The sequence below is a fragment of the Leopardus geoffroyi genome, chromosome C1, assembly GCF_018350155.1.
Source record: "Leopardus geoffroyi isolate Oge1 chromosome C1, O.geoffroyi_Oge1_pat1.0, whole genome shotgun sequence".
Classification (NCBI taxonomy): Eukaryota; Metazoa; Chordata; class Mammalia; order Carnivora; family Felidae; genus Leopardus; species Leopardus geoffroyi.
Genome location: NC_059328.1, coordinates 213,261,212 through 213,287,632, shown reverse-complemented (window position 1 = coordinate 213,287,632; position 26,421 = coordinate 213,261,212). Strand labels below are relative to the sequence as shown.

General features: G+C 40.2%; 1 protein-coding gene across 1 annotated transcript in view; it reads right to left on the bottom strand.

Moving 5' to 3' along the window:
• Window positions 1-26,421, bottom strand: part of CAB39 (calcium binding protein 39) — an 88,170-nt gene that overhangs the window by 49,929 nt on the left and 11,820 nt on the right. The window contains exon 2 of the mRNA XM_045481674.1: window positions 790-945. Within this exon, the coding sequence (XP_045337630.1) occupies window positions 790-903 (114 nt within the window). The 5' untranslated portion in view covers window positions 904-945. The remainder of the gene's footprint in view (window positions 1-789; window positions 946-26,421) is intronic.

Below are 26,421 nucleotides of genomic sequence, written 5' to 3'. Positions count from 1 at the left end.
AAGAGCATTAAGGAGGCTACTGCTAAGGTCCATAAGAGAGGTCATGAGGATCTTCATCAAGTGGGAATGGCAGTCAGGATCAATTCCTAATCCCTTAGGAAGTAGGATTCATAGTATTTCACGAAGATGACATTTTAAAGAAGGAGGAGAAGGGGTGCCTGGGTGACTCAGCTGGTTTATCTGACTTCGGCTCAGGTCACGATCTCATGGTCTGTGAGTTCAAGTACCACATCGGACTCTGGCTGACAGCTCAGAGCCTGGATCCTGCTTCAGATTCTGTGTCTCCCTCTCTCTCTGCCCATCCCCGGCTCGTGCTCTCTCTCTCTCAAAAATAAATAAACATAAAAAAAAAAAAAAAGGGGAAGGAGACAGATCAGGATAAAAGCCAGGTTTTGGACTATGGTGACTGGACAGAGGGAGACACTTGTCATGGATACAAGGAACACAGAAAGGAAACTGGGAGAGATGCTGCTCCAAGAAGACCACAGGTGGAAACACTGATCAGATAAACCACTTCAACAATGAACCGCCCTCCCCACCAAATTAAATAAATTTGAGAACCTGAAATGAAAAACTGAGAGAAAAGTGAGAAAGCAATCTGTTGGATGGCAGTATGGAAGAAAGTATGTGGTGTTTAGGCAGCAGCAAATGCCATTTGAGGACTCTATTTTAAAACCCCAAATAAACCCAAATTGGGATTTACTGATCTTTTAAAATCACTTCATAATCTGTCTTACATTTGCTCCTAATCAAAAGATTGAAAATAATAACATAAAACCAAATGCATACCTTTTCTGCTTTTTTGTCAGAAATGTCTTGCTTTTCCAGAACAGCCATGCTCTCCTTCAGGTTCTTCACAATGTCTGCTGGGGATTTGTGAGACTTCCCAAATGGGAACGGCATGGCGGCAGCGACAGATGCCTCGCTGCGCTCTGCCTGCTTCACCTGGGGGCACAGCACAAGGCACAAGTGAGAAGAAGTGAGGTCAACAGAAGACATACTTTCTAAACCCTAATCTGGGAAGAAACCCACTGTCTGAGAGAGTCATTTTACGACAAGACTTGCAAAGTGAGTAGGAACGAGGAAACCTACAAATATACACAGGAAATGATAATGCAGAGAGATCTTAGAATTACAGAATGTTTCGTACCACTCGAAACACCTTTTTTATCACCTGCTCCCCTAACCACCCATTTGAGAAGGAACATGCTGGTGCTGGTGAGCAGGGCAACTCGTACTGCCAGGCCCCACGCTAAGCACTTTAATTCATCATCTTATGGGATCTTTTCAAACAATTCCCCGAGGGACATTATTACTCCCATTTACAGGTGAACTTTAATGAGGTCAAGAAACTGGCTCAAGGTACCAAGCAGTAAAACCAGCTCAGGTCTATCTCAATCCAAAGTGTCCTTAATTACCACACGGTACCTCTAATTAACAGGTATCTCTTACGGTTGAGGAAACAGAGGCAAAAAGCTAGGTAAGGAGCTTAGCCAAACAGCACTAGCAACAGGCTCACTATCTAGGTCTCTCCAGATATGCCCTGGCCTGTGTTCATGCTGCTTCCTCCTAAGCACCCTGGGGGCACCCACCACCTTCTCTTCAGTCAGTCAGGGTCTCTGAGTTGGAGAATCTTGGACAGAGCCTTGGGCAAATCTCCCAGCGGATCCTCAAGTCCCTTATGTGACAGTTTCATCATGTACTCTTTCTGCCTGGACAGGACTATCTCCTGTGAAGGAACTCACTGGATAAAACCCTTGGGGTAATGAACTTCTGGAAGTTCTTAATTTTTTATGGGCAGCAGAAAACAACATTCCAACCACATAAACCATAATATTATATCATGTAAAAGGAGGACATCCACTAGAAGTCACCATGAAAAAACAAAGTTAACAAGACAAACAATGGAAAGTAACTCGGGAACCAGTCAGAACTTACAATTTCTTTTACTAAATGGAAAGAAGCTATATTCACAGACATTAAACGACCTCATGGAGATACCAAAAGATAACTTTTTTTCCCACATGTGAACATAAAATATCTCCACTGCACAGCATCATCAACACTTCTTTTGAGCTTTGCCTAAGACTTTATTTGAATAAAGTATTTAAATGTTTTTTTCTCCAGGGTTTGAGATACAGTGACCTGTTTAAAAATAAACATATAGGGGGAAACAGCATGCAAATGAAGGTCAATGTTAAGCCAACAATTAAATCATGAACATGTATGTTAATTCTTGACATGTTTTGATATGATCTGTCCTGACCTACCTTTACACCCAAATATCACCTATATAGCTCACTTCCTACCAGACTGTAAATCCTTCTTTGATCGCATTAAAACCACATCTCCATTAACAAAAGAGATATGTCCTCAAACACAGGTTTTCAAAAACCAAAGATGAATACATTCGTTTCTAAATATCTTTTCTATGATAAGAAGTTTGGATTTTATAGGTGAGTTATCCCAAGTGGCTGTTACATTATCTGATTACCTGCCTAGATGGTACATAAATCGTGGTCACTCTTTTCCATTATTTTCTTTTTAACCTTTTGTTTTTTGAGCGGGTAGGGAATAATGCAGATGCTTTTCCATAAACACAGTGGACTCAGAATCATAGTAAATTCTCTGAAAGTGCAATCTTTCCTATTTGTACTCTGCAAATAATAGCAACGATGCTACAAGTCAATGTTGGGTGGAGGGTGGGAAGAGTTTAATGGTATTTTGCAGGAAGTGTTATGGTGCTATGCAACAGAGATATTTTCAGCTTGGGCTCAATGGTGGAAGAAGTGACTTTCCAGGGCAAATGGGGTTTTAAAAGGTTCTACCATAAACCAAATACTCATCATAGCAGAAAGAGTACAGCTGGTGAAGATAACACATATAAAGTGCTTCTGTGAGGGAAAGAGGAAGCATGACACAATCATTCCTTTTTTAATTAGTATACTATGCAGCCAAGATTTTGCAGAACATATACACTAGTAAGACTGTGCTTTGAGGAAATACAGTTAGTATTTCCTGTACTAAAAACAAGAAGTGGACACTCCTCAGCAAGATCCTTGAAGGATGTGAAACACACAGGCGTATGTCTGAGTTTTGGAACTGGCAATCCCAAGAGTATGGACATAACCAGGCTGGAAGCAGCAATCGTTAAACAAGCATTAACATGGTTAAGAGACACCTTTCACCATAACAATCTACCTATCTTTCCTGTTTTGCTTCTTCCTCCTTTATCATCAGCAGTATTTCATTACAAATATCTGAGGGAGTTTTAGGGACCAGTAACAAGAGCCCACTGGCGAAGGCCCTTCGATAACTCTTCACCGCCCTTATAATAAAATACAAATTCCTACCATGGCCCTCCTAGGCTTTGCCCATCTCCAACTCATGGCCCAGCATCCCGACCTTTATCATAGAGGTCCAGCCACACTGAGGTCCTTTCTGTTCCCAGAAGATGCCAACTACTACTAAGCCCGAGTGCCACATTTGCAAATATGGTAAGAATCTTAATTTTTAAATCTAGATGGTGGATATATGGATTTTCATTATTACTCAGCTTTTGTGTATGTTCAAAGTATTTCTTAATACTGTTTTAAAACTGCCTAAACTATGTTTTGGACATAACTGGAGATCATGAAAGAGATAGACAAAAATATATATTACAATTGAAAAATTCATTTAGCTTTCAAATACAAATTTCCTCTGTCCCTCAAAAAAAAAATACATATATATGTGTATGTATGTTTTTGGCTCATAATATACCTCAGCAGGATTCTTTCGACTGAGTCAAAATTATTATTGCGATTGGGAGAAAACCAACCACTGTTAGGATTCTAAAGAGGGCTGTGGAAACCCATACCTACAAATCTCAAAGTGGAGATAAGCTTGCTCCTGATGGTAAACAAACAGCGGTATATGCTTGAATCCCAAAGATAAAGAAGACTTGGAGGGGAAATTTAGCTTGAAATTTTGAGGGACTGGGGGAAGGGTGGGGTGGGAAATAATTAAACATACTAGTTTCATATTAAAATTAACATTTATGGAATTGCACACTAAAGCTGCACGAAAGGCATCTATGTGAACATGTAGCACTGCATACCCCTTAGCTTCCATGCACTGCTCTCCCTTAGTTGTTGTTTTCCTTTCTCTCTGAATGCCCTTTCTTTCTGCATTTAATTCAGTGACTCATCTCTACTCCAATGTTGATGTCCTTCAGGGTTCCACCCTCAGCTGTGTTCTTACTCTGTATTCTCTGATTGATCTCACCTACCCATGGTTCCAATAACCTGAAACCCATTTCCTGCTCCAACCAAATGGACTACATTTCCAACTACTATTCTCTATAAATGTCCTCCAGGCAACTCAAACCTCACCCCAAGTCCTGTTTCTAAGTTCCCCTTCACAGTGAATGAATCCATGGTTCACCCAATCACAAAACCCAGTCATCATACCACTCTTTCCACTTGTTAACTCTTCCATATGTGATCAATTCACAGTTTCGGTCAATTCTACTTTCTAAATCTCTATCCTACAGACACCAAATGTAGATCTTCACTATTCTCCACATAGGGCAGTGGTTGTCAATGGGGCCAATATATCACTTTTAGGGGATGTTTTGGAAAATCTCGTTCACACAATGATTGGGACCACAAATCACTCTCTCTCTCTCTCTCTCTCTCTCTCTCTCTCTCACACACACACACACACACACACACACACACACACACACACAAATAACAACAACAAAAAAACAAAACCAAAAACAATTTCTGTGCTGTTGTTCACATAAGCATAGCCTTCAGCTAGATTCTATATATTCTTGGGGGTGTGGGGTTCAGCTAGGGATCAGAATAATGAAAGTCTTTCTATCTACTTCTGCATCTATGTCAGCCACCGAGAGTCAAACTTCTAGTTTTTAAGAAATGGTTACATTATTCATTAGCAAAATGCAAACACTGAAGCACTACACAAGGCAGACAGTGAAAATCACCTGCAAAGCCTATAGAGACAACAGGTATTAACAGTCTGTCGTACATTCTCCTTTTTATTACTTGCTCCATGTCTGTGGTCGTTCGTACTGGGAGTCTACTCTCTTCTTCAAACAGAGACCAGATGATACTAGAAACGGTCACTTAATTTCTTACAAAGAACAAAAACTGCACATCACTGTTATGTGAATGCTCTGAAAAGTACAATGTTCCGCCCCCAAGAAAGTGCCGGAGAACATACAGAACACCTACTGGGAAAATAAAAGTCTAACATAATTAGAGTTAGCATTGCTGGGCACTGCCCTTCTTAGGCAATCTGTTTTGGCTTGTGCGGACACCCTCCTAACTGTAGCTAACTCTATTCACCTGTGTATTGACAAATACCGAAAAGTAGTCAAATGGTCCATAAGCCACTGATTAGGACATCCATTCATTTAAATACCAGCTATGCACTCACAATATGCCACAAGCTAAAGGCATCAAGGGCACCTGCTCTACAGAAGACAGCATTCTGGTGTGTATGGATGTGGGTGTATGTGTTTAGAGACAATAATGAGAAGCTGCTGAATGACAACACATTCCTAGACAGCTGAGTTAATGGGATTCTATACTAACATACTGTTAGATCTGACTCATAAACTTGGTGGTCAAATGCAAAAACTGAAAATTGACAAATAGTCCCACATACAATAATAAGACTTGCACACATGGCTGCTAAGGTAAATCAAGCAGTCATGAGAAGTGTGCAATGTACTGCACACTTAAACCCATTTTTAGACAGCTGGCTCTGAGACCTCACCTCCTGCTTCTACAGTTAGTGTTACTTACTTCAAATTAATACTCAATATCTAAAACATGCCAGACTATCCATATAGTAGTGTGGGGCAAATATATAAAACACAGTGGTTAATTACACAGCTTTATTTTTTTTTAATTTTTTAACATAATTTATTGTCAAATTGGCTAACATATAGTGTGTAAAGTGTGCTCTTGGTTTTGGGGTAGATTCCCGTGGTTCACTGCTTACCTACAATGCCCAGTGCTCATCCCAACAACAAGTGCCCTCCTCAATGCCCATCACTCATTTTCCCCTCTCCCCCACCCCTACATTCACCCTCAGTTTGTTCTCTGTATTCAAGAGTCTCTTACAGTTTGCCTCCCTCCCTCTCTGTTGTAACTTTTTTCCCCCTTCCCTTCCCCCATGGTCTTCTGTTAAGTTTCTCAAGATCCACATATGAATTGAGAACATACGATATCCGTCCTTCTCTGACTTATTTCACTCAGCGTAGTACCTTCCAGTTCCATCCATGTTGCTGCAAATGGCATGATTTCATTCTTTCTCACTGCCAAGTAGTATTCCCTTGTATATATAAACCACATCTTCTTTATCCATTTATCAGCTGATGGATATTTAGGCTCTTTCCATACTTTGGCTATTGTTGAAAGTGCTGCTATAAACATTGGGGTACACGTGCCCCTATGAACCAGCACTCCTGTATCCCTTGGATAAATTCCTATTAGTGTTATTGCTGGGTCATAGGGTAGTTGGTTCTATTTTTAATTTTTTGAGGAACCTCCACACTGTTTTCTAAAGTGGCTGCACCAGCTTGCATAATTACACAGCTTTAAAGATAACCTGGGTTCAGATCCTGACTGCCTCATGCCTTAGCTTAGACTTTTGAGACCCTTTTCCACATCTCTAAAATGAGAAAAATAGCTTACCTTACAACTTAGCACAAGAATTAAATTATATGTTTGAATATGCTTATTAGCACAGCATCTGCATATGGTAAAATTTGAATAAATAGTAATAAAGGATAGTTATGTGGGGTTTTTTGTTTCTCCTAACATCTGATTTATGGGGTGCCTGGGTGGCTTAGTTGGTTAAGTGTCCGACTTGGGCTCGGGTCATGATCTCGCAGTTCATGAGTTTGAGCCCTGCATCAGGCTCTGTGCTGATAGCTCAGAGCCTGGAGCCTGCTTTGGATTCTGTGCCTCCCCCCCCCCCCACCAAAAATAAACAAACATTTAAAAAAATTTTTTTAAATAAATAAAATCTGATTCGTGACCATTTCTAGAATGAAAAATGGGTAAAAAAAAAAAAAGGTATCTACACAGAATAAGATTGAGTGATCTTATTCGTCTTTTTAAACCTGCATCTTCCAAGTTTTGATTCAGCTTTTGGATGAAAAGGCTACAGGCCCTTCTTAGCTGTAAATAAGATGCAATAACTTACCTCCATTAAAATAAACCATGAATAGCTTTAAGAAGCATTTGGACCTTTGGTTAATTACCAAAGCCACCAACTGCATACATAGATCATCATTAACTATATCAAAACCAAAATTAAGTGTCCAAGAGATACAAGACTTTGGAGTGTGTTTTGCAATTAATATACCTTGCAGGGGCCAACAGTGTTCAAAACTGGGTACTATTCAGGAGTCAAACTGATACTCTTTTATAGCCGAGATGGTAAACCAGAGGGTTGTAGTTGTAATAGTAGTATTTAAATTATTTGTATGATCTCTCATGCACGTCACAGTTTATAAAGCACTGTCGCTTCTCTGTTCAATACCTCCCCTGATGACTTCCCATTTCACTCAGAATAAAATCCAAACTCCTGACCAAGGCATATAAGGTTCATTGTGATCCACGCCTTTCTATTCTTGTCTCTTACACCCCAGATGTTAGCTACACTCCCTGGCTTGAATTCCTGGGCCAGGCCTATGTACATTCCCCACACTGTCTAAGGAGAGCTTTCAGCTCAAATCCCTGTGGCTCTCTCCCTCATTTTACCCACACTTCTACTCAAATTGACACCGTATGAATAGGGCCTTCCCAGACCAGTTTCCAAAATAGCACCTCTCCCCTACTCTCATCTCCTTATCTTGCTTCATTGCTCTTCCAGTACTTGTCACCATAAACTGACATATGTTTATCTGCTCCTTTCTGTTAAAATAAGTCCTATGAAAACAAGGACTTCACTGGTTTCACTCATTCATTGCTGTATACCCAGAAACTCTTGATTTCAGCTCAGGTCATGATCCTGGGGTTGTGGGATCGAGCCCCACATTGGGCTCTGCAGTGAGAATAGAGCCTGCTTAAGATTCTCTCTCTCTACCCCCCTCTGCCCTTTTTCCCTCACTTACGCTCTCTAAAATTAAAAAAAAAAAAAAAAATTAATACAAGATCATTTCTCATAGAGGAATCAGGTCTCCACAAGAGGAGCCTGGGACACGTTAGTTACTTCAGAAAGCAAAGATGAATGAATGGGTTCATACCAAAAAAGACACAGGAGCCAATCTGAGTAGGCTTCCACAGGCCAAAGATGATACAATTGGGGCATAAAAATGAAAAATGACTACAATGAATTGGCACACAAATTGAACCTTTGCGTATATATTTAATAGTAATATAAGTATATATAATTAATAGAAGTAAAACATTAAAATCTATGAAAATTATGGTACTAAAAAAGAAAATTTAGTAGTCACCTTACAGCCTGTGAGAGCAACACCACAATACCCTCAAAACTGGTAAATGAAGGGAACAGCGCATTTATCCTGTCTCTTCTATATAGCCTGTATCTGAGGATAACCAAATAGGTGGCAAGGAAAAGTTCTTTATAGAAGATTCACATAAACGTACTAAACGTAGGAAGAAAAATTGAAAATTACCATTTTGTAATCCTTATGAAATAACGGATCTAGGCAACAAACATCAATGGCCATTAAAATCACAAGCGGAAGGGTGAGGGAGAACTTCATAATGGATACACTGGAGCTGACAACTTGGAAAACACTCATCTATTGCTAAAAATAGGACAACCAGACATCAATCTGTCTCATGACATAATGCAATAGGAAATACAAAGTTCCATCTATAAAAATTTGATTTCCTTTTCCCTACTAGAAACAAAAAATCTGAAGCTAACCAAGTTTCTAGAGCCACCAGCCTAAAGGAACAAGTTAAACAACATCACTAGGAAGCAGTAAGTCAAGCCCAGAACAAGGGACAAGTCAAATAACTGGTTTTCTCCAACAGATTAAAGAGCATAAGGCAGGGTGAGGTGAGAAGCAGAGAATATTAAATAGTGAGACACTCACAAGACATCGTCAAATATATGGACCTTCTCTGGACCCTGATTCAAATAAACCAACTTTTAAAAATGATATATTGGCAATCAGAAAAATTATACACTGGACATAATTAAGGAATCACTGTTAATTCTGTCAGGTATCATACTGGACTATAGTAGACAGTCTAACCAACATGTCCCAGGCTCATCTTGTTTGTGTACAGCAGACAAGAGTAGATAGGAAAAAATATCCTCAGTTAGACACACATACCAAAGTTTGAGGGATTTGAGATTTCCTTTAAAATATTCCCTAAGAGTAAGGTGGTGGGGGGGGGGGGGCAGATAGAGGAAACAAGGCTAGCGAAGTATTAATCACTGTTGAAACAGGAGATTCATTATACTACAGCCTATTTGTATATGCTTGAACATTTTCATAATTTTAAAAAGATGAGTAATAAGGAAAAGTTCCTATTCTGAAGAACTACCTGTCTACTGTGCTTTACTTTTCCCCTCCTATTTGCCAAAACATCCAAAACGTATGTGTTAACTGCAGACGACCACCTTAATCCATGTTTCTGACTTAAAAACAACACAATCTCCTTTACAGAGCCTCAGAGCTCTCTTACTGCACTGTTCCCATCTACACGTGTTCATTTTGTCCCCTGCAGTTCAATAAGTAAACTTTCCTGTTGAAGGCAGCTAGGAGGAAGAACATTCACAGAGAGTAAGTACATGGACAATGACTTCAAAAGCTGACATGCAGTGTCCTTCCTTGAAATAATCCTTGGAAAACTACAGCGATACCACCATGGGCAGCCCCTCCTTGGGAGCACAGTTACTTCTCTATTTGCCCAAAACCTGGCCCCTCCCCCTACCACAGATAAATGCCAGTCGCTCCAGGAAGATCCCACAGTGGAGGTCCCCACCCTTCTCACACTCTAAGCTTTTAAAATCCGGATGATGCTGTGCTGTTGTTATTTATATATGTATCACCCACAAAGAGTCAGGAACCCCTGTGGTGGCCAACTGAGTATTACCCATCATGTTACATGCTTTGTACAAGACTCCAGATAAATTTATTGACAGGGAACCGAAAAAACACTTCTCAAAACAAAAACAAATAAGGCCACAGAAATGACTGATACATAAACAACCAGGAGTTAACTAAAAAGTTTTAATTTGAAACCCAGCCTGAAAGGGGTTAGGGGCCACCACCTAAATAGTTTGGGAGGTTAAGTGAGCAGGAAATCCTAGGAAAGTCCCTATAATTTACCTGTTGCTATGCACAAAGCTGGACCCCTACTTACTGAGCAACTCTAATTTACCACATAAACATGGCAAAATTCTGATTAAAGTGTGACGGATTAAGGTATAATTAACCAACATGGAATACTGCTGGGTTCCCAAGATGGTGATACAACTGTAGAACTATCTTGTTTTGATTCGCACAACTTTTTTTGCATGGATTGCTTCTTTAACATTAAACTAGAATGAACTTAACAGCACTGATCACTTGTGCATTATACTGTGATGTATATTCTCTAATCCAATGTCTACAGACACTTTTTTTTCATGTTTATTTATTTTTGGGAGACAGAGACAGAGGGCCAGTAGGGGAGGGGCAGAGAGAGAGGGAGACACAGAATCAGAAGCAGCTCCAGGCTCTGAGCTAATCAGCACAGAGCCTGATATGGGGCTCGAACTCACGAACTGCAAGATTATGACCTGGGCCGAAGTTGGATGCTTAACCGACTGAGCCAGCCAGGCTCTCCAAAACATTTTTTTTCCTTAATTCAAGTGTAGTTAACATGCAGTGTTATATTAGGTGTACAAGATAGCAATTCAACAATTTCATGTATTACTCATTGCTCATCAAGTGTACTCTTAATCCCCTTCGCCTAATTACCCCCATCCCCCCACCAACCTCCTCTCTGGTAACCACCAGTTTGTATAGTTAAGGGTCTGGTTTTTGGTTTTTCTCTCCTTTCCCCTTTGTTCAATTGTTTTGTTTCTTAAATTCCACATATGGGTAAAATCATATGGTATTTGTCTTTCTCTGACTGGCTTAAGCATTTTGCTTTAGCATTATACTCTCTAGCTCCATCCATATCGTTGCAAGTGGCAAGATTTCATTCTTTTTTATGGCTGAATAATAATCCATTGTACATATATATCAGATCTTTATCCATTCATCTATCAATGGAAACTTGTGCTGCTTCCATAACTTGGCTATTGTAAACAACACTGCAATAAACAGGGGTGCATCCCTTCCTTCGAATCAGTGTTTTTGCATTCTTACTACAAACACTTTATCCCTTCCCACCTTCTTGAATCCTATGGTAAATACTTTTATACATCTTTCGAGTCACAGAAAAGGCTATCCCTGAGATCCTATAACGAGTGTGTCAGTCAGGATACAAGGCAAATGTCTTGACTCCAAATTCTCTTTGCATTTACCTGTCCTTTCATCTTTAAAAAACTTTTGTTAATGTTTATTTGAGAGAGAGAGTGAGCGAGGGTGAGAGAGAGAGAGAGAGAGAGAGTGAGAGCGAGCATGAGCAGGGGAGTGGCAGTGAGAGAGGTAGACATAGAATCCGAAGCAGGCTCCAGGCTCTGAGCTATCAGCACTCAGGGCTTGAACTCATGAACCATGAGATCACAACCTGAGCCAGTCGGACGCTTAACTGACTGAGCCACCTAGGCACCCCTATCTGTCCTTTCATCTTACATACAGATGAAGTATTACAAAAATGTACAACATAACGGTAATAAATTAATAAGTATCTAGAAATAAATGTTCACCAAGTCACTTTTTACAAAATATTGATTTTTAAAATTCTGATCAAATAGGCAAAAGGCAATCTCTAAGATTACGGAGTTAAATAAACGTGAAAAGAATACCCCTGAATGTCCCCTAGCCCTAAAAAACACACAAAATGAAAACTGGTCCATATCTCTGTTTCACTTGGTTTGGAAAAGATTTTTACTACTCATTACTGAAAACCCAAGTTCCTTTTCTATTAAATATCAGAAATGCACTGCATAGAGAGCCAGGCTATGAAAACTGTATACTCCTCTCCAGTTTGAACTAGTATCCCAAACACATGCATATGTACGTCTGAGTGACCACGTGCTTCTCCACCCACTCATCCTTTGTTCTAAGTAAATTATACAATGAGTACTTAATGAAATGGGCTTAGTAAAAGTGATGTTTAGAAATAATTTCACTTTTGTGTTCTTCTAAAACAGGCTGTTAATCCTTGAGAATTTCTTTTATACTAAACATGGAAATGTCAAATTATGAATGCTTATGAAATATTCTCTGATGGTAAAATTCATCCTACATTTGAGTAACAAAGCAAGAGACACATACTTATAGGAGAGGGCTCTGCTTTAAGTAGCTGATTTTTAGAAAAGTAATTTTACAAGAACTTGCTTTAAAGTATGAGATCTTATTTAAAAAAAAAAAAACAACAACAAACCAACAGAGCTCTGTGTTAATTTTGCAAAGAGGAACCTCATGGTAAATTTCAAACACTTCTTGAAAGAATCAAACTACTTGTGGTAAGTTGTACTGTGGTAATTCCAGAGTAGCATACAGTCAACATGGACTTTCAAGACTAAAATAAGATAATTAAAGTAAGACAACTAAGTACAATAGAATATTTCAAGCTAAATCCTTTCTGAAACAAAGGTGGGGCATATAGGAACATCACTCAAACAGTTCCAGGATTCACTTAAGAGAGTGGGAAGTATTTTAACTGAACACAGCTAAATTAACTCTTAGGAGTTAAGAATGTATCATGGATCAGAGCTCTGGGACTTCCTTCAGCACACACACTAGTAACTTCACTTCTGCAGAAAAAAGTTTGCCTTTGAATACGTATTTGTTCTTTGCCCCAGTTGAATATTGCCCCAGTAGCAGTTTTCAAATGTCTTTTGTTGATTAAAAGAAACGTGGTTTGCTCAGGACTAAAGCAAGATGCCATGATTGGGAGTACTCTTAAAAATGGTTTTCTTGGGGCGCCTGGGTGGCGCAGTCGGTTAAGCGTCCAACTTCAGCCAGGTCACGATCTCGCGGTCCGTGAGTTCGAGCCCCGCGTCAGGCTCTGGGCTGATGGCTCAGAGCCTGGAGCCTGTTTCCGATTCTGTGTCTCCCTCTCTCTCTGCCCCTCCCCCGTTCATGCTCTGTCTCTCTCTGTCCCAAAAATAAATAAACTTAAAAAAAAAAAAAAAAAATGGTTTTCTTCTTTGAATGCCTGGGGGGGGGGGGGGGTGCGGGCTCAGTCAGTTAAGCATCTGACTCTTGGTTTCCACTTAGGTCATGGTCTCACGGTTCATGGGTTGAAGCCCCATGTCAGGCTCTGCGCTGACAGTGTAGAGCCTGCTTGGGATTCTCTCTCTTCTCTTTCTCTCTCTCCTCTCTTTTTTCCTCTCTCTCTGACCCTCCCTGCTTTCCTCTCTCTCTCTCTCTCTCAAAATAAACTTAAACAAAAAAAAAATTTTTTTTAATGTTTTTTTTTTTTTTCTAGAGGCGCCTGGGTTGCTCAGTTGGTTGAGCGTCAACTCTTGATTTCAGCTCAGGTCATGATCTCACAGCTCCTGAGCTCAAGTCCTGCATCTCCCTCTCTGTCTCCCTCTCTCTCTCTCTCTGCTCCTCCCCTGTTCATGCTCTCTCCCTCTCTCTCTCAAAAATAAACAGTGAAAAAAAATGTTTTTCTTCTACTTGTGACTAAATGAATATCAAATTCAACTCAGCTTAGTAATATTACAAATAAAGTTGAGTTTTAAAAATTAAGGTCCATGCATGTCTTTTTGTTTCAATTTTCTGCATGAACACAGCTTCGCAAAACTTAATATTTTATATAAATAATTCCATGCAAAATACACCTTTAACAATGTCTTTTAAGTTCATCATGAAAGTAAACACACATTTCAAAGCTGAAATTGTTGGATCAACACAACTCTTTACTGAGTCAGCAGGGTGTCCCTGTCGCATTTCTCCAAAGGACAGGCTGCTTTGTAACTATTTCAGCAGAAATACTCATGTCACAGCCTTTAGGTCTTATTTCTATTGGGCGCCTGTATGTCCCCCCCCATTGTGTTCAGATCTGCCCAGCTTTACTTTGTATTAAGGTACCGGGGCCAGTTGTCCCTGGAAGTCACGTAAAACGAGTGACGGTAAAGAAACTCCTTGTCTTCCCTCTCCGAGCCAGACGTACTGGACTCAGGACTGACACTGAGCATTAAGTGTCAGTTCTTTATCTTTATCAACTCGGAAGAAATGATCCCTGACCTACCCACCTTAGAAGGCAATGTCTCATATGGGGCGCCTGGGTGGCTCAGTCAGTTAAGTGGCCGACTTCAGCTCAGGTCATGATCTCACAGTCCATGAGCTCGAGCCCCGCGTCGGGCTCTGTGCTGACAGCTCAGAGCCTGGAGCCTGCTTCATATTCTGTGTCTCCCTCTCTCTCTCTGCCCCTTCCCTGCTCATGCTCTGTCTCTCCCTGTCTCAAAAATAAATACAAACATTAACAAAAAATTACCAAAAAAATAAGGCAATGTCTCATAAAGAACAAGTAAATAATGGGTTTCTCTGGCCACAAAAAGACCACACAATGTTCTGTACCAGAGTAAAACAAGCCAAGGAGATTCTGAGGGACTCAGGTAAGGCAGCAGTCTGAGTCAAAACATGAAGATTGTTAACTTGTGCCAAAAGCGGATGCCAATTTACACTGCCATCAACAGTGTACCAGCTCACTGACAGCAGGCTCTAGTAATCCTTCTGATTTGTCAGATTGAAAACGCTATTTTCGGGGCACCTGGGTGGCTCAGTCCATTAAGCGGCCGACTTCGGCTCAGGTCACGATCTCGCGGTCCGTGAGTTCGAACCCCACGTCGGGCTCTGTGCTGACGGCTCAGAGCCTGGAGCCTGTTTCAGATTCTGTGTCTCCCTCTCTCTGACCCTCCCCCGTTCATGCTTTGTCTCTCTCTGTCTCAAAAATAAATAAACGTTAAAAAAAAAAAAAATTAAAAAAAAAAAGAAAATGCTATTTTCTTGACCTCCTCCTCTCCCTTCCCATCAGTGCAATTCTTTTTATTTGAATTGCTGATAACTGATAACAATGAACACATCTGCATGCCTACTGTCCACGTGCACTTTCTTAGTAAAACTGTACATCTCTACTGCCCGTCAGTCTACTGGGTATGGAGTATGTCTTTTTCCTACTGATTTGTAGGATATTGTATAATTATGAATATTATCTCTTTGGCTGTTATTTTTTTGCAAATATGTTATCCTACTTTGTCATTTTCATTTTAAGTTTTTAAATTTAATGCACAAATCATTTTCTTACAGCTTTACTGACAACCTTTCTCTTAATGAATTCCAGAGCTTCTACCAGACTTATAACTGCATGCTGAATACGAATGTAAGATTCCATATTTACAGGTATCAGACATTATTTACCTTTAAACAATGAATATCCTTTTCTGAAATAATGTTCTATGAGAATCTAATCTAACAAACCTCACTACATTATCCAGTTTGACAAAGCATGTTAACTTTTACATTAGCACTGCTTAGCAGTGGGGAAAAGGTCAAGAAATCTACTATAACATGAATTAATGACCCTTCTCCAGTTAATCACCAACTAATTAAGTTAGCTGGGAGGGAGGGAGCACAGAATGCATTCTTTATACATAACTATACTAAAACGGATGTTAAGTACAATGTTAAATAAACACGAAAGTTGGTATTTTTCAAAATTATAGATGTATGACTTGAGAATATTTTAAGATGAATCTATAGACATGCCTTTTAGACATGGATTCCAATATGATGTGACGAACTTCCTTTTCCTACACTTTATCCCAGTCTAAGCAAGCCCGAGGCAAATACCAGGATTAGAAGGAAATTGACAATAGGCCATCGAACCGCGGTAGCAATTTCAGTGAGCATCAGGTAGGAATATTTTGTAGTAGACATGTATCCTCATGTCCTAAGGACTGATGCATCCAGGACTAGAGTCAAAGGAAAGTGAGAGATTCCTGTAGAAGAAACTCAAAGCTTTTTGAGCAGCCTAATCAGACATGTTGCTGTGTAAATTACCATCACCACACTAGCCTGTGAGCTGTATGTGTGCAAAAGCCATAGATCCACGTCCAATCTGCACTACATTAAGCACAGGTGGCAATCAAATTCCTATAAAATTTATCCGGATTTGGTTTTGTTACAGAGAACTGTGGGGGAGGTGACTCAGAGGACCCCCTCAGGTATTCTCCAGCATTCCAGCCTGTCACTGTCCTTAACAGTGCAGTGTTTCACAAATCAGAGGAACATATGGGAAGGAGAAAAAAAAAAAAAGAGAGACAGGGAAGCAAACCATAAGAGACTCTTAATGATAGAGAACGGAGAGTGGATGGAAGGAGGTGGGAGGGGGAAGGGCTAAACGGGTGATGCGTACTAAGGAGGGCACTTGTTCTGATGAGCACTGGGTGTTACATGGAAGTGATGAATCACTAAATTCTACACCTGAAACCAGTATTGCACTATATGTTAACTAGAATTTAAATAAAAATTTGAAACAAAATTTCACCCACAAAAAATGTAGTGTTTCAAACTGAACCCTGTATTCCATATGTGCTCTGACCGGCTAAGATCACCCATCCATGTATTTCATAAACATAATCTTGGACTCCATGAAGAGCTTTGATAGTAACATACATGGCTGTTTTCTGTTAAGCAGTTTAATTGACCTAGGTCTTCTCCACATGTTCCCCATCTTATTACTTCTCCCTACCAGATTCCTGTCAACTACAAACCTGACCAGTAAGTCACACAGGTCTTTCTTTACTTATTAAAAGTACGTATACTGAAGCTTTCCAATTAAAGCAGGCCACCAAACTGCATTATAAGTTTAAACAACCACCAGGCCACCTAACTGTATTACCACTAGTGGTGATGGCTTACAGATTTCTCTGACCTTATAACACACATATATTCATACATTAAAAAAGTATCACACACATAGTATGACCGAACAGTACTTATCCTTAAGAACTAAGATTGCAATGATATTCTCTCTTCTATTTCATTCCATCCTAGTCCCTTGCTCCCTTCCTCCCTTTAAAATGCTACTCAGAGCCCTCTGAGCTGATTTCACAAACAAGTGACAGGATGGAACCTGCAGTCTGTAGAACAGACTTCTAATCAATTAGGGTCGCTCTTTTACTAATGACAGCTAACTTATTTACAATGTTGAACTTCTCAAATTATCATAATATGGCAAAAAGATTTCATGACTTGGTTTAAGACTTGAAATTACAATTACATATTACAAAGCCTTATCTAGAAACATCTGTAATACATGACCGATTCCATGAATATGTTAAAGGCCTTTTACCAATATGATCTGTTATCTTTAATTTTATCTACATTGATTCATATACAGATAGTCTCTTTTTTTAATGTTAGGTTGCTTTGTTTTTTTTTAACGTTTATTTACTTATTGAGAGAGAGAGAGAGAGACAGAGAGAGAGAGAGAGAGAGAGAGAGAGGAAGAAGGTGTGCTAGTCAGGGAGGAGCAGAGAGAGAGAGAGACAGAGAATCCTAAGCAGGCTCCGCACTCAGCACAGAGCCAGACGCAGGGCTAGATCTCAAGAACCAGGAGATCATGTACCTGAGCCTAAACCAAGAGTCAGCCGCTTAACCAACTGAGCCACCCAGGCACCCCTCATTTACAGATAGTCTTAAGGAATTAGGAGTCACATTGTTACAGTTTGAGAATTCGTTCCGGAAAATGTGAACTGCACAACTATTTCTTTACAACCTAGCACTGTATTTCAATAATAGAGAAGGTTAATCAATGTTCACATTTTAAAATGTGACACCACTCGTCCTCAAGCATGAAATCACAAATCCATTTTTCTTCTAGTTAAATTTACTACTCCCTTTGCTGCAGGGTTGTGGAAATATAGTCCATCTGATCATGGGCAAACATCATGGCTTCACCCGTATTTTAGTAAACGAGAAAAGCAAACAGCCAATCCTGCTCTTTTAAAAAGCTGGCAATTCCTTAAAAAGAATGTATAATTCAAACTGGAACTGTAAACAAGTGGGAGAATATGAAACAAAGTTCAAATATGAAGAAAAAAGCCTTTTAGAAAATTATTTTTGTGTCAAAGAAAAGAGATTTTAAAAAAAGGTAAAAAAAATGCTGTGGTTCTAAAAAGGTATACCTGAGAGGGGTGAAATGTTCCTTTTTCTCTTTTGAGAAAACAATTTCCTATATTTCGAAAAAAAAAAACAATTTCCTTTTGAAATTTTATACCCTTCAAACTTCTATCTAAAGGATCAGATATAAACCTGGAAAATCACTTTCCTTCAGGGTCCAGCACTGCTATTTTTGTTCTGGCCAAATGCCCATGAAAGCACAAACATGCCACAAAACCAGCCTGAGCCGAAGCACCATAGTTGGGGATTTGAAGGTTTATTTCCTTTTTAAACCACCGTATAGTGGTATTTCGTGTAAACAGGCTTTTTCCAGCACAAGTATTTGGAGCCACAGAATATATAGTTCCATGGCCCTTCAGAGGATGGTGTAGAACATTTTATACTCAAGGAGGATCTCTCCGAACCAGTCAGCAGATCCCTTCCAGCCCTCCGTATCAACATACTAAGTGGCACGCAGATGTCTGATCCTGGGTTGGGAGAAAAATTCTAGGTGAGATAATGAAGCTAAAAAACAATTCATTTCAGAGGAAGTAACTGGAGGTCATGTGTCAACTGACTGGCACGATGCAACAGAAAAACTCTTGGGAAAAAGCTCCTGATCCTAGAGCCCAGACTCAGCTCACGGACCAAAAGAGGTAGCCACGCCTCCTCCTGTGGTGCACATTCACTAGTTGTTGTTCCAGGACTCCGTTTACCACTGGGGAGCCACGGCACACCCACGTGGGATGACCGAAACCTATGGAGGACTAACATACACCATCAGACCCTGTATGAAAAACCCAGATACGTGACATGAGCAGCAAGTTCAGAGGACAGACACAGCACCCTGTGCTGAAGACCTCAGACTTCAACTGAGGGGATGTTTCTTGAGCTGTGTTCTGTAGACAGGATAAAATTGGGTAAGAGTCGGAAAATGTATTACAATATACTGGAAGGCTTTATGCAGCAATTTGAATTATGGTAAGAAAGCAAAAATTATTTTGTAATTTCATCAAGCTCTGGCAGGAAATAAAGTATCGAGTGAAGAGGAAGGCAGAAGGTAAAAAACTCACTGTAAACCCAAGTGCTGTTTACAGAGTAATCACATGCCTTCTTTTATTGCCCAAAGAACATTCCACACTTGATGGAGTGGTGCTTTCCAGGTGAGTGTTGACATCACAATACAGTCACAATGGAAAACTGCTTTTTAATCTGAAAGCTGTATCTAAAATACACAACAAAAACATCTTATATCCAAGGGAGTACAAAAAGTTAAGTTTTAGGTAGAGATCCCAAGCATCCAGGAAGAGCTATGATGGATGCAATTACTTAACACTGAAAACATATTTTCTTCTACAAAAGTTCGGAATATGGGATTCCATGTTTCCCTTACTATTTCAGCAGAAGAATCTACTAACTCAAGTGAATGTGGGGACTAAAGTATTCGTTTAAGTGCTATACAATCTGCAAAAAAACCCATACGGAGATTATCCTTTCTGTGCAGGCTTCAAAAGCTACTTTCTTGGGTTTTTGTTTGTTTGTTTGTTTGTTTTTAATGTTTATTTGAGAGAGATTCCCGTGCATGCAAGAGGGGCAGAGGGAGAGGGTGGAGGCGGGAGGAGGGGCGGGAGAGGGGACAGAGAGAGAGAGAATATCCCAAGCAGGCTCCTCACTTGTAGCACAAGTGCCTGACATGGGGCTCGATCCCACAAACCGTGAGATCATGATCTGAGCCGAAATCAAGAGGTGGACATTTAACCAACTGAGCCACCAGATACCCTAACATTCCCAGTTTTTAACTTTATCTCCCAAATGCTTGGATTATTGCTAACCATATCGCCAATCTGTCAAAATTTTAGTGGTTCAAACAGGAAGTTAATGTTAATGAAAACTGGGCTTTCCACAGGTGTTCCTGGGAGTAGGAGGTTGCACAGGGTGAGCCTGTTCCGGTGGGTGCTTGACGATGCAGGCTTTTTAATTTTTCCAGACTAAAATGACATTAGTCATGAGTTGGACAGTGGCTTCTAAACCTAACTCTAAGGTCCAAGGAAGGCAGGTGAGGGGCCATCTCTTCAGCCCAAACACCTCATTCCTATCGGCTTTTTATACTGAACTTCAGTGTCAGAAATTTAACAAAAATTTTTAAACTACTACTTTATAATAAACAACATGTCTGCACGTTGAACACAGAACTATTTTCTGAGGAAAACACTGACCTAGCCTCCAAGTCAATTTATATAACTAGATTTGAAATCAAGTCCTGGTTAAGCTCTTTTTCTTTTTTTCACTTCTACTTAAAAAAATGTTTTAACGTTTATTTATTTTTGAGAGTGAGCGACAGGGTGCGAGAGGGGCAGAGAGTGGGGGGTGGCACAGAATCTGAAGTGGACTCCAGGCTCTGAGCTGTCAGCACAGAGCCCAACGCAGGGCTTGAACTTGTGAACCAGGAGATCATGACCTGAGCCAAAGTCGGAAGCTTGACCGACTGAGCCACCCAGGTGCCCGTAAGCTCTTTAATTTTCAAAGGCTGATACTGGTTACTGCTGGCCAGCTTAGCCAACTGTTAAGGCAGAGTGGTTACTAGAAAGTTACAACCTTGGACTTCTCTGGTACCCAATTTTAATAAAAAGTTCAGTGGTATGAACGATTATAGAGGGCTGCTCCCAAAGCTCCACAGCATCAGAAAAATAATGATTTAATTGAACTGTACTCTGGCCTCATATTATTCCTTATGTTTTTATACTAAGATACCTTAAACTTGAACTTGGGTTTTACAGACACTGTAGAGAATTGAGAGAAATGTAGTATGGACTCAGAGCCTGCTAATAAAGGATCCACAGGGTCTCCATTCCTGGAAAGATTACACTTGTCCTAAGCAGCTGGTTTGTTTTTTATCTCAGGAACAGTTTTGCAATTGATCTTGTTTTCTTCTTTGTTCTGGCCACTAAAACTCAAGAGCCACAGGTCTGGTGCCTAAGTATCTAGTGTAAAAGACATGCATTTATTTGTGTATTTACCCTGCCCCAAGAATCATTCTATTTGCCTTTCTTTATTTTTCCTTTGCTCCTTAATGTAAATCTTTGGGGTGATGGTGGAGGAGGGGGAAGGGACACGAGGGGAAAGAAAAGAGAAGAAAACACACCCCTAACTCTTTCCATTTCCCTAAATTAGAAGGCAAGGAACATGAAAGAACAGCTAATTTTAGCACGAGGGTGTGGCTTTTAACCTTACCAACAGGATAAACTGGGTAAATACTGCAAGATCTAGTGTGTCGATTTTCTTGTTCAAGTGAAAATAGGTAATGCTGCTAAGGGGACATCCTGTCTGGGAGAGATGACTAAATTAAGTCAAACAGGTATAGTGTATCAAGGCAATCAACAGGTATGGGGTACGTTAAAATAAGGTACTTGTATCATTTTTCTTCAGAGTCAAATAATTCCTATCTGTGATCACAATGGCCCAGGCGTCCCTGTAATTCGAGAGGTGGTCGGAACAAGCTCATCTCTCAAACAGCACCTTCTCCGGTGTGCAACGCCTATGTAGGCCCTGTCATTCTCCTTTCTGGTAAGTAAGGATGAATAAAAATATTTCCAAGTTTATTCGACATATTTTTCAAGTCTCTATTATGTGTGAGGCATCGCAGACGTTAAGGTCTAAATGGCTGCCTTTCTAGAAAAATACTTTTTAAAACCACTTATACAAAATGTATTCTATTCAACTAGTGTATAAAATACCACTCATAAATTTAAATGGGTGAGCTGTACTTTCAAACTTTTATACTCTATTCCACTCTCTTCTCACAAATCAGTAAAAGCAGTAAGATTACAAGTTGCGGGGAGGGGACAGGCAAAGGGCACAAGGTAAAAATGTAAACAAACTGCAAATGAGGAGAGAAACCAAAACGCCACCCAGTCAAATACTGGTGTTTTAGACTAAAGCAGATTAACAAAGCCGAACATTCCACCCTTGGGGAGCAAACATTCCAGTCCCTCCTTGTGTATTTCTGGGACTGTTGAGTATCAGTGCAGTAGCTTTCAGTCAGGGCTGGAATTCCTTTGGGATTCTGTGATCCAGTCCTTTATAGACTCCTCTGGGCCCTGAGGATATTTAAGGGCAGAGGAGCTACAAAGGAGCCTGCTTTTCAGACTAAAATGTGAGGACAAAATGAGAACAGGAAGGGGTATGTGGCCTCAGGGCAGACAAAGAACCAAGCAGTTCATCTGAACTTATTCTTGGTCACCTGAACAAAGCAGACAGGAGGATAAGAACCCTAACAATCCTCACGGCTGGGAAGGTCACAGGGTCACTCTGAAGATGCCCCCCCCATCTCCTTCTGGCAACTGCTCCCCCCCTCCCCCCCCACCATTAACACGGCTCCAAGGGGAGGTGCTCCAAGTGCTGTAAGAACCATACTCCCCCTGGCCCTGGCAAAGTAACGTAGAGGGGCAGGTAGACCTCTCCTTAGTGGAAGTCTCAACTGCAGGGCTGAAGCTCCGTGAAAGGACTTTTACGAAGTGCAGGTGGCCAGGCTATCAGGTGGAGAAGGCTGGTCTGCGCAGAGGATGTGGTGAGCAAGCAGAACAGAGAAACGCAGCAGCAAATGGAGAGTCATAATAAAGTCTGCGTTCCTGGTTCCGACTGCTGAAGGCCCGGGTGCATTACTGCCTTTTCCCATACTCCTCCTGAAATAAGCTTCCACTGAATCCCTGCCTTGTTGGAAGAAACAAGAGAGTTCCAAGTAGCACAGGGGCTACCTTCTAGGTATCGCTGCTCCAGTCCTGTGCCCCAAAAAGGCAGCTCTAACAGAGGGAGAAACAGACATTTCTCCGCTTAACTGGACCGGAACCCACCTAGTGAAGACTGAGAATGGCACTTTTACTCCTGTATGTACCCTACACACCTCCATTCACAGCTGAATATCTGAAATGTGTCATTAAATGACAGTGGAAGAAACATGAAAAAATATGTGAAAATACGTCTGTTTATTATCACAAATTGAGAATAAAGCTCAAGATTATACAAGCAAATGTAAATGAAATGCAATTTTTTTCCCCAGCCATCCTAAACTGAACTCTCAGGATGATCTTGCAAAACTCCTGATCTTTCCCTTCAGGTAGTGATGCTCTAAAACTTGGAAGAAATACGGACAGGTATAAAGACTAAAAAATTACATAAATTAAAGTGTATGAATAGTGGCATATCATCTCCCTAAACTGTTATATGGCACCCAAGAACAACCATTTAAAAACTAGGACTCCACACCTTCTCTTCTTATTTAGCAGTTCCTGAGAACTGGAGGGAGAGCAGATGAGGGAATCTGGGTGAAAACAAGGTGTTTACATTTCGAGTGTCTCAGTGTCTGACCTGAGGCAAAGCAGAACATTTTAGAGTTAGAACATCACAGCTCTCATTCAAAGAGAAGCCAAGCCAATCCAGTGAAAAGTCCTCTGGGTTCCAGAGGGACCACGTAGCTGCTATGCTCCAGAACTAGTGCTTCGAAATCAAGCTATTTAAGGATCTGATGGACAGCCTTGTACTCTAAGCACCAAAAATGGGGGTGGGGGGGGGAGGGTCAAGAAACAACTACTTTTGCAACTGCTATATGTTAGATGACATAATTTATCATCCAAACCAGGACAATTTGGGGAATGAAGGGGGATGCAATGAATAATTATGTGGGGACCAGAGGCATAAACCTGGACTTTCCCTGGCGAACAGGACATTTGGTCACCAATACTAAATTGTGGCTACCGTGCCTCCCCTATGACCACCCAACTTTTCTATTTCATTTCCCCCGATTAAGGAAAGCACCCTCCACTTACAGCAGGGCTTAGCAGAGTCACCTGCACATAAATAATTTATTAGTGGTGATAAAAATATGTCTCCCTTGGCAATATTTGGTATTTCAAATCAGTAAACATCAAAATTCACTCGGTTGATGAAGGAATATGCCCATGTCACAGAGTAACTGTAACTCTTCACTTCCCACCAAATACTCTTTGCTCCAGGCCAGGTGGTCAACAAGTTGCCAGTTCCCTTATAAGCTGAAATATTAGTCTGATTCACCCCACCATGCTGTCATTGCTGAAGGGATCAGAACAGGCTGATCTAACTGATCTAATTTCCGCAAGAGCCCAGCTCCCCATCTCCATACCCCTGCCCAAACCTCTGAGCTATTTTACCCTGGCTTATGTACCCTTGTATTGGAAAATTACAAGAAATACAGTTCATGTTTGCCCCTACAGAACAAGGGCCATCTTCACATCATCTTCACAAGGTAGGATACTAAAGGAAAATCAACAGTGAGAGGTGTGTTTGTGCACACACATGAGTTTTAAATAAAGGTTAGGTGTAATGTGTCTCCTAACATCCAAGCACATGATCTTAGGAATGACTTTGATAAACCTGAAACCATAAACCTTCTGAACTCCCTGCTAAGAGATGACTTCACTAGGCTTCCAGGTGTCTCTACTTTGACCACTAGGAGGATATCCTCAGCACTAATTTCACCTTCTTTAGGTTTATGGTGCTGCATCAGATAGGGCATTCCAATAAATCAGTGCAACATCAATTGGAAGAATCTAATTTTGAATATCTTTAACAATTCAATGATTCAGAGAAGCAAACTCCATTTTCTTCTTTCACCCAATAGCTAATTTAAAATAACAGCTTTGCTGACAATAATTTACATACCACACAATTCGCTTGAAGTATACAATTCAACAGTTTCAATAGTTCAGAGTTGTGCAGCCATCACCACAACCAATAAAATACCTGGATTTTTTTGTTTGTTTTGAGACGCTGGAGATCACTTGCCGTGAGGATGAAAAACAAATACGTGTTATTTTATCTTCTGGCTTACATGAAAGGAATATCTTAAGAATCTGGATATATGCTGGACCAAAATATTTCACAGAAAAGCCAAATGGGCAGCATATGAAATTGCCTTACTCTCCCTCTCAATGCATCCCTACTAACATAAGCATTACCACTTAAAAAAAAAAATCTCAATTAACATCCCCCTCATTGTTTATTTGTATTTCTTTTATTTAGCCACTACCTGAATTGGCTGTTTATTTATCCAGTGTTTGAGTCTTTGACATGTTTGAAAAACAGCATGCTTTCAAGGGTTAAGAGGATAAGCTCTTACCAGACCCAAGTTGGAACCCCAATTCTGCCATTTAGAAGAGAGGTATATACCTCTTGGGCAAAACACTTCCCTGATTATAAAATGATAGCATGACTTAAAATTTTAACATGATTAAACATCCAAGGTAGCATTTACTAATAAACAGCAGTTGCCAGTTTGAACAAGCTTTTGCTATACTGAGCTAAATATTAACCCTTTGTCTATGATCAAACTTTTTTTCACACATTTATCTTGGTTTTTTTGTTTTTGTTTTTTTGCCTTTTGATCACTTGATAGCAATGGAAATAAGCCTACTTCCTCATCCAAAGGTCTATAAATATTCACATAAATGTTCTTCTAATTTATGTTTTTAAACTCATTCTTCCATCAAATTAATTTTCCGAATTGATTTTCCCAAAGAATAACCAATTATCGAAAAATCTTCTGCTAAATAATCCTTCCTCTTTCCCCACTGATGTGTGATCTCACTCACCTAGTAGGTACATATACACCTTTCACTAAGCTCCCTAAGTTACCTTTTTAAAGATATGACTTTACTCTCTGGCCAACAGTAAGCTAACTTGGGCAATTTTCTTGCTTCCTAACATTCATTCAGTCTTCACATTCAAAAACATGGTAACTCTCCATTCTTACATCTTCTTTCCACTCAATTAAGTTTGTAGTTTTCTTCATAGAGATCCTGCCCATCTTAGGCATTTCATTGTTTGTTGTATGAGATTTTTCTCCTTATATATAATATACACAAGCAGGGGAGGGGCAGAAGGAGAGAGAATCCTAAGCAAATCCTAAGCAATCCATGCCCAGTGTGGAGCCCGATACTGGGCTCAATCCCACAATCATGAGATCATGACCTGAGCCAAGATCAAGAGTCGGATGCTTAATCGACTGAGCCACCCAGGAGCCCCCTAATATTTTTACAACTGGATACTGCAGGAAAGAAAAACAAATGCTACCAATTTTAAATATCTTTATGTGGTATATGGCTACCTTA